At 42.0% G+C, this 15,732-nt stretch overlaps 1 protein-coding gene across 4 annotated transcripts in view; it reads left to right on the plus strand.

The window, feature by feature from the left end:
* Positions 1–15,732, plus strand: part of asxl1 (ASXL transcriptional regulator 1) — a 271,209-nt gene that overhangs the window by 252,339 nt on the left and 3,138 nt on the right. For 3 of the 4 annotated variants that reach the window (XM_062392894.1, XM_062392893.1, XM_062392895.1), the window contains exons 2-9: positions 5,298–5,415; positions 7,939–8,140; positions 9,032–9,201; positions 9,411–9,495; positions 12,043–12,209; positions 13,150–13,246; positions 14,322–14,427; positions 14,725–15,688. In XM_062392894.1, the coding sequence (XP_062248878.1) occupies positions 5,298–5,415; positions 7,939–8,140; positions 9,032–9,201; positions 9,411–9,495; positions 12,043–12,209; positions 13,150–13,246; positions 14,322–14,427; positions 14,725–15,688 (1,909 nt within the window). Of the gene's footprint in view, positions 1–5,295; positions 5,416–7,938; positions 8,141–9,031; positions 9,202–9,410; positions 9,496–12,042; positions 12,210–13,149; positions 13,247–14,321; positions 14,428–14,724; positions 15,689–15,732 lie in introns of all 4 variants that reach the window. The other variant, XM_062392892.1, reaches the window with a different exon arrangement.

Here is a 15,732-nt window from a genome sequence, read left to right on the forward strand (position 1 = left end):
GAGGTGTACAGATCTTGGATGGTGGGCAGGTTGGCACCAATGATCTTTTCCGCAGACCTGGCTGTCGTTGGAGTCTGTTCTTATCCTGTTTGGATCCAAACCAGACAGTTATTAATATGCAAAGAACAGACTCGATGACTGCAGTGTAAAACTGTATCAGCAGCTCCTGAGGCAGGTTATGCTTCCTAAGCTGGCGCAGGAAGTAAAACCTCTGCTGGGCCTTCTTGATGATTTTACTGATGTTGGGTTCCCACTTCAGGTTCCGGGAGATTGTGGATCCCAGAAACCTGAAATTTCACAGCCAACACGGTATTGTATGGTGAGGGGGGTGCAGTGCTGGGGGGATCCTCCTGAAGTCCACTGTCATCTCCAAAGTTTTAAGCGTTTTCAGCTCTAGATTGTTGTGACCGCACCACAGGGCCAGCTGTTCAACTTCCGGCCTATATGCAGACTCATCATTATCCCGGATGCGGCCGATGTGTCATCTGCAAATTTTAGGATTTTAACAGATGGGTCTCCTGAGGTGCAGCATCCTTGCATAGGTCCCTGGGGAGTTGAGGTGTTGCAGGATGTAGTGCAGCCCCATGTTGACTGCATCATCCACTGACCTGTTTGCCCGGTAGGCAAACTGCAGAGGGTCCAGCAGGGGGCCTGTGATGCCCTTCAGATGGGTCAACACCAGTCTTTCGAAGGATTTCCTGACCACAGACGTCAGGGCGACGGGCCTGTAGTCATTCAGTCCAGTGATGTAGGGTTTCTTAGGGAATGGGATGATGGTGGAGCATTTGAAGCAGGAGGGGACTTCACACAGCTCCAGAGATCTGTTGAATATCCCTGTGAAGATGGGAGCCAGCTGATCAGCGCAGGCTTTCAGACAGGAGGGTGACACACCGCTGGGGCCTGATGCCGTTTTATTCTGGCATGTCTACCGTCCCAAAAACTCTTGGAAAAAAACCCTCCTGCGATTTGTTGTGGTTCCTCTATGTCTGAAACGATACGCTAGAGTGTGTCGAATGGGATTACAACCAAAATAAACATCATAGTCACACCATGCCCATGTAAGGAGTCACGCTACATGGCCTTGGACGAGCGAGCTAACGCTAGCCGGGCTCCACCGGCCTGGTGAGCTCGCGAGCTAACGCTAGCGTTAAGTGGCCGCATTAACAAGGGACCCCCGGGACACCTCTAAACTTTGACTCAACAGTGTGGAAGGATGCTGCGCCAGCTCAAGCTCCCACTGCTCCCACTACAGGGCTGTGCTGGGGAGCTGGGGCGCTCGCAGCCAGGCTCACCGGGGATGAGGGGGGTGGGGCACTCATAATAGGTCAATCTGAGGAGGGCTGTTTTAGACAGCGTAAAAAGGGTGCTGTTTTAAATTATCCTTGTGGTATTTTGACCAAAATATGTTAGACATTTCATTAAGACCCCATATCAACTGTGGTAAAATGGGCATTATATGTCACCTTTAATATTTTTTTGTAATATACCATGTAAGAGGTTTCCTTAAACAGTTTACAGCTTTAGTTCGAGGAGACTCTTTCAAATCCAGGCAACTCAAATATTCTTAGCTGAATTGAAATCAAATCGAGACCTTGTGAATTGTAATCAAATCATTCTGGGAAATAAGTAGCCAAACACAGCCCTAATTAGCAACTTAGCAGGAGATTCTTTGCTCAGACCGATCACAACAACCAAGATATCTCTCTGGGGTTTAGGTAAGGGATGGTGCAGCAGGCAGATACAGGACGTAACCTATTTATACCGCTTCGTGTATTTGTTTCTAGCACATCAACACAGGAGATGGACTTTATCACCAATTTGTTTTTCCTTTTGTCTTTTTCATTTTTGCATCTGTCGGTGAATCCTGAAGAGGTTTTCGATGGCTCCGGACAAACTTTCTTTTACTATAGGCACTGTAGCCCCTTACTGAATTAAATATATTACCCACATTAATATAATAACATATCAAATGTCTATCTTTACTGGCCCGCCAGTAAATAGGACACACACTTTTTTTTGAGAAAGCTATGTGGGCCGTGCCACGATGCGCAATACCTGGCTAGACACACACAGAGCGAGCGTGCACTCCTCTCCACTTGCCGAGGGAGAGCCAGGTGGCGTGCACAGATTACATAGGCCGAGCAATGTGTGCTATGCCCGGCTAGACACACACAGAGCGAGCGAGGGCTCATCTCCACTGCACTCACTTGCAGAGTATTTGATGATATTCAATTATTTTCCCCCATAAGTTCACCATGTCTTCTAGGCTTATCTCTCTCTTTTTTTCCTTCCATCTTTCTCTCTCCATCTCCCTCCGGCCAGAGAGCCAGGCGGCATGCACAAGCTCCACTAGCCAAGCCAGAGTGCACACAGCCCCGCAGAACAGAGAGCCAGGCGGAGTGCACGGGCTCCACTGACCGAGCCACAATGCGCAATGCCCTGCTAGATGCACTTGGAGTGAGCACCCCTCCTCAACTGCCAAGTATTTGGCGCTATTAAATTATTTTTCCAGTGTTCCAGAGATTCCAGTGCCTGTCCCGTCAAGTTCACCCAAACGCTTTTCTCTGTGATGAAGATTAACAAAAACCGTCCTCAGGAGTTGTCTCACTGGTACACACCTTCAGTCATCTTTAGGTTTTCCACAGCACAGAGCCGAACAACGAACATTAATAAACTGTAAGCCAAGAAATATGCCAAACATCTGGCTCTGGCAAATGCACATAAAAAAGAATATAGCCTACCTAAATGTTTTCTTTTTGCAATCTTTACAGTATCCTGTCATGTTTAATAAATGTTGACCCTGTTTGGCCCTCGACATAGTACCGGTTTTTTATTTTGGTCCTCTCTGTGATTGAGTTTGACATCACTGCTTTAGAGCACATCCCCCTGACGACCACTATTGGGCCTGGCTCCCGCAAGACCAACTTTTGTAGTTGGGCCTTCAAGCTCTTTTGCCCTGAGTGAACCACAGTTGTACAGCCTCATTTGCACAAACCTCTGCCACGCTTAGACTTATTCTATTCAGGTCCTCCACTGTGTCGACGTGCAGGGACCCTCTGACATCAGATTTAGTCCTCTTCTTTTCTGAGTATCCTGTCATATATTTTTCTGTAATTGGCTATTCTGCAGTTTCATATTTGTTACTTTAAGTACATGCTGATTAGTGCTGGGTTTATGCACTGATTTCCCAAATCAATTTTATTCCGACTCACAAGGTTACGATTCAGTTAGGGAATATGTCGGTTTGCAATACCAGGTTGGCTTGGATGTAAAAGCTAAAACTAAACTAAAGCGGTAAACTATTAAAGGAAACCTCTAACTTGGTGTGATAATGAAAATATGAAGGTATGCCTGTCATAACACATTTGGTTGGACGATGTATTGTCCCGGAAATTATTGTGATAAATTAAATTGTCATCACTTTGAAACAATTTCATACCACTGAAAAAACAATATTAGATCATAATCCAACTACACCCTTTCAAAGACCAATGAACTTTAAATTCTTAAGAATATTCAGTCTGACATTTTAATTAGAATTAAAACATAATATCCTCAATAAAGAAACCATAATTAAAATAAACAATACACAACAAAAACAATTAATAAAATGGACTCCTTGCTCTTGAATAAATTGAAGCAATTGGCACCGAACCAATGTAACCAGCTCAATAAACAGGAGGGGATGAGTAGGATTTATACAACAAACTTACATGCGTGTATTTAGATATTAATTGATGGTGTTTGATCTGTGTCGCTCCTGTCACTTTAACTCTGAGTCCTGACTGCGTGTCACATCTCATGTTATACCGGAGGGAATTAGACAAACTCTAAGTAAACTTCATTTATCAAATCCTGACAACGAGTAATGAGTCTTTATTAGTAAAAGTGAGAGCAAGTCAGAGTGGAGGAGGACACGGAAACTCCAGCTCGTGTCACACACACACACAAAATGTTTCACTAGCTCCTGATATTACACCTGATATCAATGATGATTGTAACAAAAAAACGGGGGCGTATTTGCAAGTCCAAGTGGTGTGAGTAGTTTTAAAATTTACCTTGGGGTCACCAAAAATATTGCAAATGCTATGATTATTTGGTCGCAGTCTGAGGGGTGGTGTGGCCTAGGGGGTAGAGTGGGCGTTCTCCAACATGAAGGTTGCCGGTTCAATCCCCACTCTGTCCCCATCTGCATGCCGAAGTGTCCTTGGCAAGATATTGAACCCCTAAATGGACCCTCATAAATGTTGAGTCTACTAAAAATGTAGGTCGCTTTGGACAAAAGCGTCAGCTAAAATGACATGTAATGTAACGAAGCCCTGATTTGATATAGAAAATGTCAGGAGGTTCTTGGTAATTCAGTGCATGTCTGAAAGCAGCCATATGGTGGAACAGCGTGCTGTCTTACATCGATGATTCAATTATTTGATGCATCTTGATGGTACTACTTGAGGTGTGCACGTTCACTAGCCCCGTGACTTGGGCATTAAAAATGTTTTAGGCTGTAACTTTTATTCCAAGTGTGCTGTAATTTAGAAAATACAGTTTTCAGTTAAAATATTCGACTATAACTGTCTAACAGTGTTCAGTGCTCTCCACATTGATTTGACATTTATTCAGTTTAAACTTGTGAGCTGCATCTAGACCCTTTAATGTATACGAGTTACTGTTCTTTTCTAATCCTTCACACTTAGAGCCGCTCTTATAAAAACAAACTGCTGAATTCATATTTACTAAGTATAAATTTGGTGTCACTTCTTGTGCAACAATAATGCAAAAAAAATTGTGTGTCTGCAGTAGTATGTACTGTAGTTATTAATCGATGGTGTCGGATCAAGAATCAATATCGTTATGGTCACTTTAACCCTGATGTCCTGGCTGTGCGCGTGTTGTGTTTTGTGTAGCAGATGAACTACGTGCGTACAGTGTGAAAATGTATAAATGAGTAGGAAAAGACGACCCAATCTTTTAATGTCCATCTGTCCTCATCCTGGAGCAGCGGTAGTCATAATTGTGCAGCGGCGGGACATTGCAAAAAATTAATGTTGCAGAAAACATAAATCCATTATCTTGTGTCTATGCATCTCGATGCACCTAAGAATCAATATATTATATATGTTTTATTAAGACCTGAAAAAGATCTCAAATTGTGGAAAATGCTATGTTCCTAACATCATGTTAGTTTATTGTCACACAACCCTAAACCTTTGGTTTAATGTCTTTAGTCTGACCCACTGTGTGTAATCACATTCTCTCTGTCTCTGTATCTCTCTGTGTGTATGTATGTATGTGTACAGTGGAACAGCTCCTTTGGCCTGCCTGGTCACAATGCTGCACTCTCAGGTAAGGGGGGACAGAGTTAAGAACAGCATCTTCTTTAAGCTGCCCGGACGGATGAGCCTGTTCACCCTAAAGGTAATTATTTTACTGTCAGGAGTCATATCATGTTTATACTAGTGCTGTCAGTTAAACGCGTCACACCCATTTTAACGACGTCAATTTTTTTCTCGCGAGATTAACGCAGAGCTGCCAACTCTCACAATAATTTTTCATTTCAAAGTTGGCAGACACTTGCTTGTGTATTTTGTTTGTTTGTTATTTTGTTGCTTGTCTGTTTGAGTAGCTGGCTGAAAGCAAAGAAGTAGTAGACTTTTATTGGTAAGGTTCATTGTTTCTGAAATAAGAGGCCTGACTGCAATGTTCACAGCAAACTTGAAAAAAGAAAATATTAAGCCATGGTTTAACTGCACTATAGGCTGAGTCCTTGTTTACCTGAAATGTGCACTTTATAATTTTGATTTTGTACCGCCCTGTTTGGCAGTGTTGTTTTTCAATAAAATGAAACATTTGCATAAAGCAAGCCACTCCACTTTTCCATGTTGATAAGAGCATTAAAATGAAAACAAAATTATGGAAAAAAAAATAATGAAGGGACATTTAGAATAGAAATATATTTGCGATATATTGCGATTCATTTGGAGTTAACTATGACATAAATGTGACTAATCGTGATTAAATATTTTAAGCATTTGACAGCACTAATTTATACAGCACATTTAAAAACATGCCTTACAATCAAAACACTTGAATGAGCTATACAAGTGTAGATTAAAAGAAAGTAATGGGTTTTATCACTTAAGTATAGAATAATACCAAATATATAATAATAATACAGATTAATGATCGACACTGGCAGAAATCCGAAAACTCAGAAGTAATCAAAAGCAGGATAAAAGGTTTTATTACAATTAAAATTTGGAGCAGGACTTGATGTTGGATGGGATTCAATTTTGGGCTTGCATGCAGTAAGAGAAAAAAAACAGTCCACCATTGTTTTAAGTCACAACTTGCGACCGAAAACAGTGTCAGGATGATTAAAAATGTCTTCGGATATGACAGTTTTCCTTTTTAACACAAGAACAATGCAGCAGGATCCCCGGAGTATTTGGTAATGGGGGCAAGGCAGGATATATTGTTCTAAATTATATCCATATTATGCATAATATATACTTTACATGTTTACAGTACATCAACACCAAATCTTTCTTTACATCTTCTTTGGTCACTTCTTTTATCTCGGTCCAGTGTTAGAAACGTCCTCAACTTGCCAACTTGTTCATGCTAAAGCCTCGAGTGGATCTCTAAAGGCCAGCGCATGCTTCTGCAACTGCGTCTGCGGCTTTTCACGCAGTTGTGTCGGAAAACTCGTTGTCATTCATGCTTTCCCAAGCGTTGTGCGTGTTACAAAGCAATTCACCGCCAGAACACTAGGTGGAGTAACCTCTTTTGTCAAAGACGGCCTTAGAGACGCCTTCTTTTTGTGTGTGGCAGTCATCGTCGACTGTTTATTTACATCGCCACTGCGGCTCCTCATAGCCTTTTTCTGGCGGACAAATCTGCCAGTCAGTGACGGGTTTATACAAGTGGTCATACTTTCGGATCTCTTCTACCAAACTCTCTTCTTTTTGGTCCATATTCGTTCTTCTAAATCTTCCGTTGTTTCTGCCGGTATTATGGGGCATGAAACCGGAAATGCGAATCCGGCAAGGATGTAGTTAGCAAACCAATCACATCCTTGCGGGCTACGTGAGGCTTGCAGAGCTTTGTCTATAGTTAGAAAAATTCGGCGACGCACGCAAGCACGTAGGGGGCCCGGAAGGGCTCTTGCGCTTGCGGGCCCCTGAAAACGCAGAAGCATCCGCCGGCCTTTACTTGCTTTCTCACATACAACCCCTTCAGATAATCTCAGGAGGTCATCCAGAGTTGAGTGCACATCTGTAAACATTTTAATGGGCTAGTAAACAGAAAAGTTTTAATTCAATCATGCATCCACATCTAGGCTGTTGGAGGGGTTTAAGAGTCCACACAAATTGTTTGGGTTAATGGGGTTTTCAGCATTGCAACCAAATACAATACAATACAATACAATTGTTTTGTATTGTCTTCAAGCCTAAAAAAAATAACTGTATGCCGAAAGGGGTTAGGGTAAGATGCTTCTGTGATGTTGTCCAAGTGTCCATAAGCCTGAATAATTCAAATTCGACTTGAAAAGGTTTCCAACCGAAATTCCAAAAATGTTTTGTGATCTCAAACAATTCAACCACTCCTCCATCGGCATAGTGGTGAGTAGATAATGAGGGATTTTGAATTTTTCCGTTAAGGATTCCTTTAAGTGACATGGGAGTAGATTGTGGAATCTGGAGATCTGTGATATTTTTTTTCTAGGTTTAGACCATTAGTAGCTTTATAAACCAAATGCAGACTTTTTATCATCTATTCTGTATTTTTCGGATAACCGATGTAAGAAAGCCTGAACATGAGTTATATATTTGTTAATTTAGTACATTCACTATTAACCATATTCCTTACACATGCAGAGAAAATTGTGTTTTTGTAGAAGAATAGGATACTTATAACTTTACTGTTGACACGTTGTAGAAGAACGCCCTCCAGTGGACAAAGACCACCTCAGAGTCAGAGGCATCAACTGAGGCGGCTGGCAGTACTTCCCAGCCAGCTTCCAGCAGCAGCACCCCTGCAGTAGGCTCGGCTGCTGTCCCCATTGGCCCTACTGAGGCCACTGGGCAGGAGAGCTGTGACTCCACTGAGACCACTGCTGCCGCCAGCGGAGACAATGAAGGTAACACCCTACCTCAGTTACTGTTTCATTATATCGACCAATGATGCATATTGTAGAGGTTATAGCTGTGCTGAGCTATGCTGTGAAGTGCCTTAAGCACATGAGCCTCAGGCTACTTCAATGCCACGACAACTGTTTACATGCAGGGGAGACAAACGATTATTACAAATCTCTGACAATTCCCAGTATATAGCCTAACTGTTTATACTTGAGTGGCCCTGAGATATGCGTTTTCAGGTGTGTTAGTTTAGATAGGAATTCAAACTGATCAGGAGCCAGGAGAGAGATGCAAGAATCCAGTTTTTTCGACGAAAATGTTGTAATATTATTGTGCCATGCAGCAAGTTATTCTATTACAATGTGCTGGTGAATATTAATAATTACCTTTATGTTATATAGTTCATTCTCTCTTTTCTTTATTTTTCATATCTCTCCCACCTGGCTCAGCGGGGTGTAACAATGTGACTTTATTTCAATTTGCTCAAGTGCTCAACAAAGTGATGAATTGTTGCCTCATGACATTGCACAGATGAGCCGCTGCTGCTCCAAAATAGAAAACACATAAGATTAATAATTCTATTTATTGTACAGATAAACTAGGACATACATCAGTGGCTCTCCTATTATTTAGTTGCTGGTAGAACACATTATGGATGAAGGCATGCACCATTATTACAGATTGAGCCGCACCACTGGTTGTGATGTTGATATACTGTAATTCAAAACACAAGGAAAGCAGCCTCTGCTCAGACAAGCTATTCACTGCTGAATGTTTTCTTCATCATGTGAATCCAAAGTGTGTATACCTATCTTGTAAATGTTCATAGACTACTTGCATCTGTCACAAATGTGTGAGATAATTTACCTTAGTGTATTTGTTCCTGACTTAAGCCTCGGTGGATGAGAGCTCTTCCAGCACCTCCTGCTCCACAGAGCCTCAGGCTCCCAGCACCCAGCCTCAGACCCGCCTCAGCAGAGCAGCAGGACAGCAGGGACGCACAGACATACAGCAGAGCCAACATGCTCAACACACTCAGACCAGACTAAGCCGATCCAGACAGGTCAGCACCCTGCATGAAGTTTACGATGGACATTTTAAATGTATTCATTTCCCAAAAATGTTTGATCAGCTCTACAGTGTCATTCAGGTTGCCCTTTTTTGACAGTGAGACAATTCCAGTTATAAGTAAAATCTTCCACATATTTCAGATGGATCTTTAAAGGGAATTTGCTACTGTATATACTAACTATCTCCTCCTGCTTGCTACAGTCAGGGAGACAGAGGAAGAAAGCAGTCATGATGCCTCGTGTTGTCCTCACCCCTCTTAAAGTAAATGGAGAGCATGTCCCAACAGGTAAGGACCTCTCTTTTGTCCCTAGAACAACAACACAGCAGAAATGAAAGTCAGAAACTGTATTTCTGATTGGCCTCCAAATGTCTGTTTGCATTGGGCTTCTTACTTGGCCTGTGGTAATGCTGATGGCAGCTTCCTGTTTGAAACTGTAAGACAGACAGAGATTTCTGTCAGTATACGGCAGATGAAATACTCTTAACAAACTCTTTATTAATCTCCTCTTTTAATAAAGTGAATAATAGATGTGTTTTAAATGTTTGCTCTGCAGCGACCACAGAATTTGTCATTGACATTAGTGAGTCCTCCTCAAACAGTTCTACAATATACTCTATTTTTATTGTTTCTGTGCTGGATGTTGTTTGCAGTACAGTCTATGGTGCAGAGTTCATTCAGCTTTTGTGCATCCACTCAGTGTTTTTTTATAAAATGAAGCTGAGTTTTGTTTATTACTGTTCATGTGTATGGCTTTTATATATCTTATATTAATTTACTTTACTGATGTCATTTTTTCATACATAACATGTCGGTTATATAAAAGCTCTGTAATTCAGCTTAATATAAAGCATTCTAGATACAAAAATAACATTTTGCTTTTACAGTTAAAGTGCAGAGTATTGTGCGCATATGAAACGTAAATAAATAAGATATGTACAGTAGCAAATATATATGGAATAATACAGTATTGACAGATATTGTATGATATAAGAACTATGAGCAGTAATAAAGGAAATAGTACAGTATTAACAGATTTTGTATGATATAAGAACTATGAGCAGTAAGTTATATATCTGAAGTACTACAGTATTAACAGGTATTGTATGATATAATAACTTTAAGCAAGATAAATATATGAAAATATATAAAAATATATAGATATGAATATACTATAGGCAGGATAATACAGTAGTAAAAAAAAGTGACAGTGTAGTGCAAGTGTTCAAATGTTCAGTGGTTGGAGGAGGGTGTGGGGCCGGGGGGCTGCTGCTATCACTGCGGTGCAGAGTTCAGCAGGGTGACAGCTGCAGGGATGAAGCTGTTCCTGAACCTGCTAGTCCGGGAACGGAGGACCCTGTAGCGCCTCCCAGAAGGGAGGAGGGCAAACAGTCTGTGGCTGGGGTGAGAGCTGTCCTTGACGATGCTGTGCGCTCTCCGCAGACATCTCTTGCCCTGGACAGCTGCAATGGTGGGGAGTGAGGAACTGGTGATGCGTTGGGCAGTTTTAACCACCCTCTGCAGTGACTTCCGGTCCGCAACAGAGCAGCTGCCATACCACACTGAGATGCAGTTAGTGAGGATGCTCTCAATGGTGCAGCGGTAGAAATTCACCAGAATCTGAGGAGACAGATGAGCTGTCCTCAGTCTCCTCAGGAAGAAGAGATGCTGGTGAGCTTTCTTGACCAGGGTTGAGGTGTTGAGTGTCCAAGAGAGGTCCTCAGAGATGTGGACACCCAGGAACTTGAAGCTGGTGACACGCTCGACCTCCGTCCCGTTGATATGGATGGGGGGTGTGTGCCGCCTTTCTTCCTGAAGTCCACGATGAGCTCTTTGGTCTTCTTGATGTTGAGAGCCAGGTTGTTGTCAGTGCACCACGCCGCCAGGTGCTGGACCTCTTCTCTGTAGGCCGACTCATCGTTGCTGCTAATGAGGCCAATCACCGTAGTATCGTCTGCAAACTTGACAAAAGTATTAGTTACATTTACAGGAATGCAGTCATACGTGAATAGTGAGTAGAGGAGAGGACTTAGCACACAGCCTTGAGGCACGCCGGTGTTCAGGATGAGGGTTGAGGAGGTTTGGTTCTCTAACCTAACAGACTTGGGTCTGTTGGATAGGAAGTCCAGTATCCAGTTGCAGAGGGAAGGGTTGATGCCTAAATCGTCGAGTTTCAAGGGAAATTTTCAAACAGCAAGTGATTCTATGAATATTTTTGCCATGACGAAGATCAGCATTCGCAACACCTGAGTCAGTCCGATATGGTAATTTACAAATTATCATATTATTTAAATGACCTGGCGGTCAAGACTTTATTACTAGTGGACCATTTGCCAATCACTGTAGTATGATATTTGAGGATATAGAAGAAGGCAGGTTCAACTCTGTCTGCAGACTGCCTAATAGGCCATGCTACCCCAGCCCCACTGACTGCAAGCCGCAGTTGGTCTGTTTATACAAATTTTTATCAATATTGAATGTAAGCCATTTACAAATTGCACCAAATTTGACACTGCACTTTTAGCGCTCTTAACAATACACATGCCAATTGTGAAGCTGATAAGTTGAACAGTTCTCGAGATGCGTTTCACAGACATAACTGACTGACTGACAACCAGCAGAAAGAACTCAGAGAAGATAGAAAGCACACTGTTACTACAATAAATAAAGGTTAAGTTAATTCTTTCACCAGTTATCTAAGGGCCGGATATCTAATGTAATATTAATGTTTTGCTGTGTGATTTTAAAAGTATTGTGTGTGGTGACTGACTCCATGGACCTGCACACTGCTTCAGAAGCTGTCTATGAGTAAAAATTTGTTTTTTTCTTCGTCAGGGCCCATGAAGAGGAGTCGAGGAGGAGTGGATGTAGACTTTGAGACACCAGGCTCAATCCTGGTTAACACTAACATCAGAGCCCTCATCAATGTGCGGACCTTCTCAGCCTTTCCCACACACTCTCAGCAGCAGCTGCTGCAGTTGCTGCCAGAGGTGGACCGACAAGTATGTGGTTTTTATGTTGTTTATCCCAGGCTTTTATGTTGCATATATGCTAATAAAGAACTGTCTTAACAAAGTTTGGTTTCACTTCAAGCACTCGTGCAGAGAAGTTGTTCTGCTGTGATTATAAATTTAGATGACAGAGCATCACACTAGTTGGTGTTTGTCGAATATACTCATACACTGTATGGTGGTTATGGCTCAGGAAGTGAAGGTGGTCCCCCAGCCGCTCCAGTCCTTGGACAAGACACCATAAATTGCCCCTAATGCCTGAGTGTAAATTTGTTATAGAATGAAAACATACCACATAGTAGTGCTGTCTGAATGTGTATAAGTGCTTTGAGTGATGTCTAAGACTGAAAAAGGCTTCATAGATATAAATGCAGTCCATTTACTGTTGATGATTGAGGGCAAGTTTTTTTTGTTGTAGCTTATTGTCCTGAGGATCATGCTTGGACCAATGTTGACCCAGGGTTTTGGTCACATTGATTGGTCCCAGCCCTTGCTGCTACAGATCACCATTTGCCTGATTATTCTATATGTATTTTGTAATGTCATTTATCTAAACTTGACCATATTCTCCACTGCAATTCCTTGTAACACATATCAAGTTTGAAATAAATTAGATATACAGCTTTAGATATATAGAAACCCAGGGTATTTCTTTTCATGCAACTTAGAATGAGTAATGACAAAGAAAAACAATATTTGTGTGCAGCATAAATGTCATGTTCAGGTGCAAAACCGCCTCATGTGAGATTGGTGTGCAAATGAGGACAGGTTGCAATATTGTTGTCCAATTGTTCTGTATATTTGCTTTTGCATGATATAATTTTTGCAAAGCTAAGTTACGATATGGTACAGGCCACTCAATTTCTGAGATTAATGAATTACATTTGATTGTTTTCCTACTGTGTGTTCATTGAAGCCTCTCACTTTTCAGATTGGGCCTGATGGAATGGCCAGACTGAGTAGTTCAGCTCTAAATAACGAGTTCTTCACCCATGCCTCCCAGAGCTGGAAGGAAAGGCTGGCTGAAGGTAAATGATTGGTCAGACTAAATGGTATCAGACTACTCCATGCAATTTTCTTACGACTGCCATCTTGCAAAATGGCGGCCAACATAGATTTTCAATAATGGTACCTTTCAAAACAACGGTTACTAAGTGCTTCAGAAAGAAAACAAATAAGAATATAAAACATAAGTCAAGGAGAAAATTAATACAATGTCATTTAAAATCAGACTAAATTAAATTTTACAAATTCTAAAATCAAAGCAGATAAAATAAAACATTGTTTAAAAGTAATGGCAAAAACAAACAAAAAAAACAAGTATTTTGATACACATTTATTATCCAAATGGCAATTCCCAAGAGCCATGTATAGTAAATTAATTCAACTTGAAAATTCTGGATCGCTCTATATACAGATCTATAAGAATGCATTTGGATAGTGCCAAAATGTTATGGACTTATCATGAAACTAACAGTTGGTCTTGTTTTCTTTGTGAGTTGGTGATAGGAATGTTTTGAAGTTGTACAAGTGAAAGAAGTAAATGAAAAAAGGTTGTAAAGTAAGGAGGTGAGGAAATCATAAATACCAGCAGCAGAATTCACACGAAAAGCTCACTTTGTGGTGTGAAAGGTTCCTACAGAATCACAATCAGTGTGTAGGTAGTGATCTCTTTACAATACAGAAGCCTGAAATGTAGTTTGCTTTCGTTCTGCAAAAAAGCAGACTAAAATGCCCATGTCTTAAGTGTATCCAAATGGTGATGCTTTTTATTTTTAATTTTTTTGTCAAATAGAAGGAAATACTTGATCAAGGCAGAATGTTTCTACCTTGTGAGAATTTTTAGCAAACAAACTTCGACCTCTTCTTCGACAAGAATACCAGTCCAGATCTGGAGCCAATTGAGCTTGGTTATGCAAGACAATCTTTCTGTACAGTGTGAGCACATAAATCGTGAGCTTCTACTTTCATCTCAGATTATTTACGTGTAGTTTGAGGCAGAAATTAACATTTCTAAAGTCACTTGGTTAATGCTTAGCTTAACTATTGTACTTGTTTACAGTTTCCTGTAGAGTAATCATTACATGTGCTTGACCCTATTAGGTGAGTTCACCCATGAGATGCAGGTGCGTTTTCGACAGGAGATGGAGAAAGAGAAGAAGGTTGAGGCATGGAAGGAAAAGTTCTTTGAAGAATACCACGGGCAAAAGTAAGTCTGAATTTACTGTTCATTCAACATTCATGGCAGGGGTTTGGTCATACTTGAAGTAGTTAAATAAGCTATTAGTAATGTATTGCACATTAAACACTGAAAAGTATCACTAGTATAATTTAGAGTCTTGATGTGCTATGATCAGCAACCACATTAAAACTGATCATTGCAAACAGTCATTTAGTTTTAAGCCATTTATTGTCTTGTACTTTGACCAGGGTTAGGATTAATCAATCATGGCCATTTTGCGTCTTGTTTTTATAATGTACTTAGCTGTAGTTTTTGTATCTGTAGGTCTGGCCTGACACGAGAGGAGTCCCTTAAGCTTACCATGAGTGAAACCAATGAAGTTGCAGCCAGTGTGCTCGACAGTGATGTTGCTGTTGTCGCAACTGGTGCTCCCAAGAGACGCGGCGTAGGTCGCCGAAGGAGAGATGGCAGGATGAGGAGACGCACGCGGGCTGACCTGCGTCGCAGGGCACGCAGGACCCTATGCAAGGCCCCTGCTCCTGCCTTACAGCCTGAAGAAGCAACTGAGAGTAGTGCTGCAGTGGACATCTCAGCTGTCTCTATTGCCTCTCCAATGTCTGACAATACAGTGGTTCAAGGAGAGGTGGTGCTGCAGGCAGAGTTTGGTGTGGAGCTTCCATCTGAGAGTGTCCTCATTGAGCCAAAGCCCTCACCCAGTCAATTGTCAGTATGTTTGCCAGCCCCATCTCCTACGCCTACTCCCACTCCAAGCCCTACTGGCACCAGTGCAAATGAGGAGCCTGAACTTACCGCCTGTCTACTCCCTGAAGAGCCTGCACCTGTCCTGGCTTCCACCTCCTCCCCTTCCTCCTCCTCCTCTTCCGTTTCATCTGCCTCTTCACCTGCCTCCTCACCCTCCTCACCTTCAGATGGACAAGGAGCTTTTGCCGCAGGTCTAGACTCCTCTTCATTCTCATCAGCATCCTCCAGTGCTGCAGTTGCAGCCGATCCCCTCGATGATACTGCCTCAGTGGTCACTTCCATCACAGGGGGTACAGCCACCAGCAGCCGAGAGAGCAGCCCTTCGGCAAGCCCAGCCAGCACACCTCTACCCAATGCTCCGCTTAAGGAGCAGAAGAGAAGGCCAGATGAGAGTCAGGCCTTCTCCAGCTTCCCCGAAAAGAGGCCGCGGATCGACGACCGTCAGTCCTTTCGTACCACAATTGACAGTGTCTGTTCGGAGAAGCCGCAGCCGACAACAGAAGAACCCAAGGTACCGCCTATCCGGGTAAGACTTTGTGAGATAAACCTTCACACAAAATTGATTTGGCT

Source organism: Platichthys flesus, chromosome 7 (genome assembly GCF_949316205.1).
Source record: "Platichthys flesus chromosome 7, fPlaFle2.1, whole genome shotgun sequence".
NCBI classification, from domain to species: domain Eukaryota; kingdom Metazoa; phylum Chordata; class Actinopteri; order Pleuronectiformes; family Pleuronectidae; genus Platichthys; species Platichthys flesus.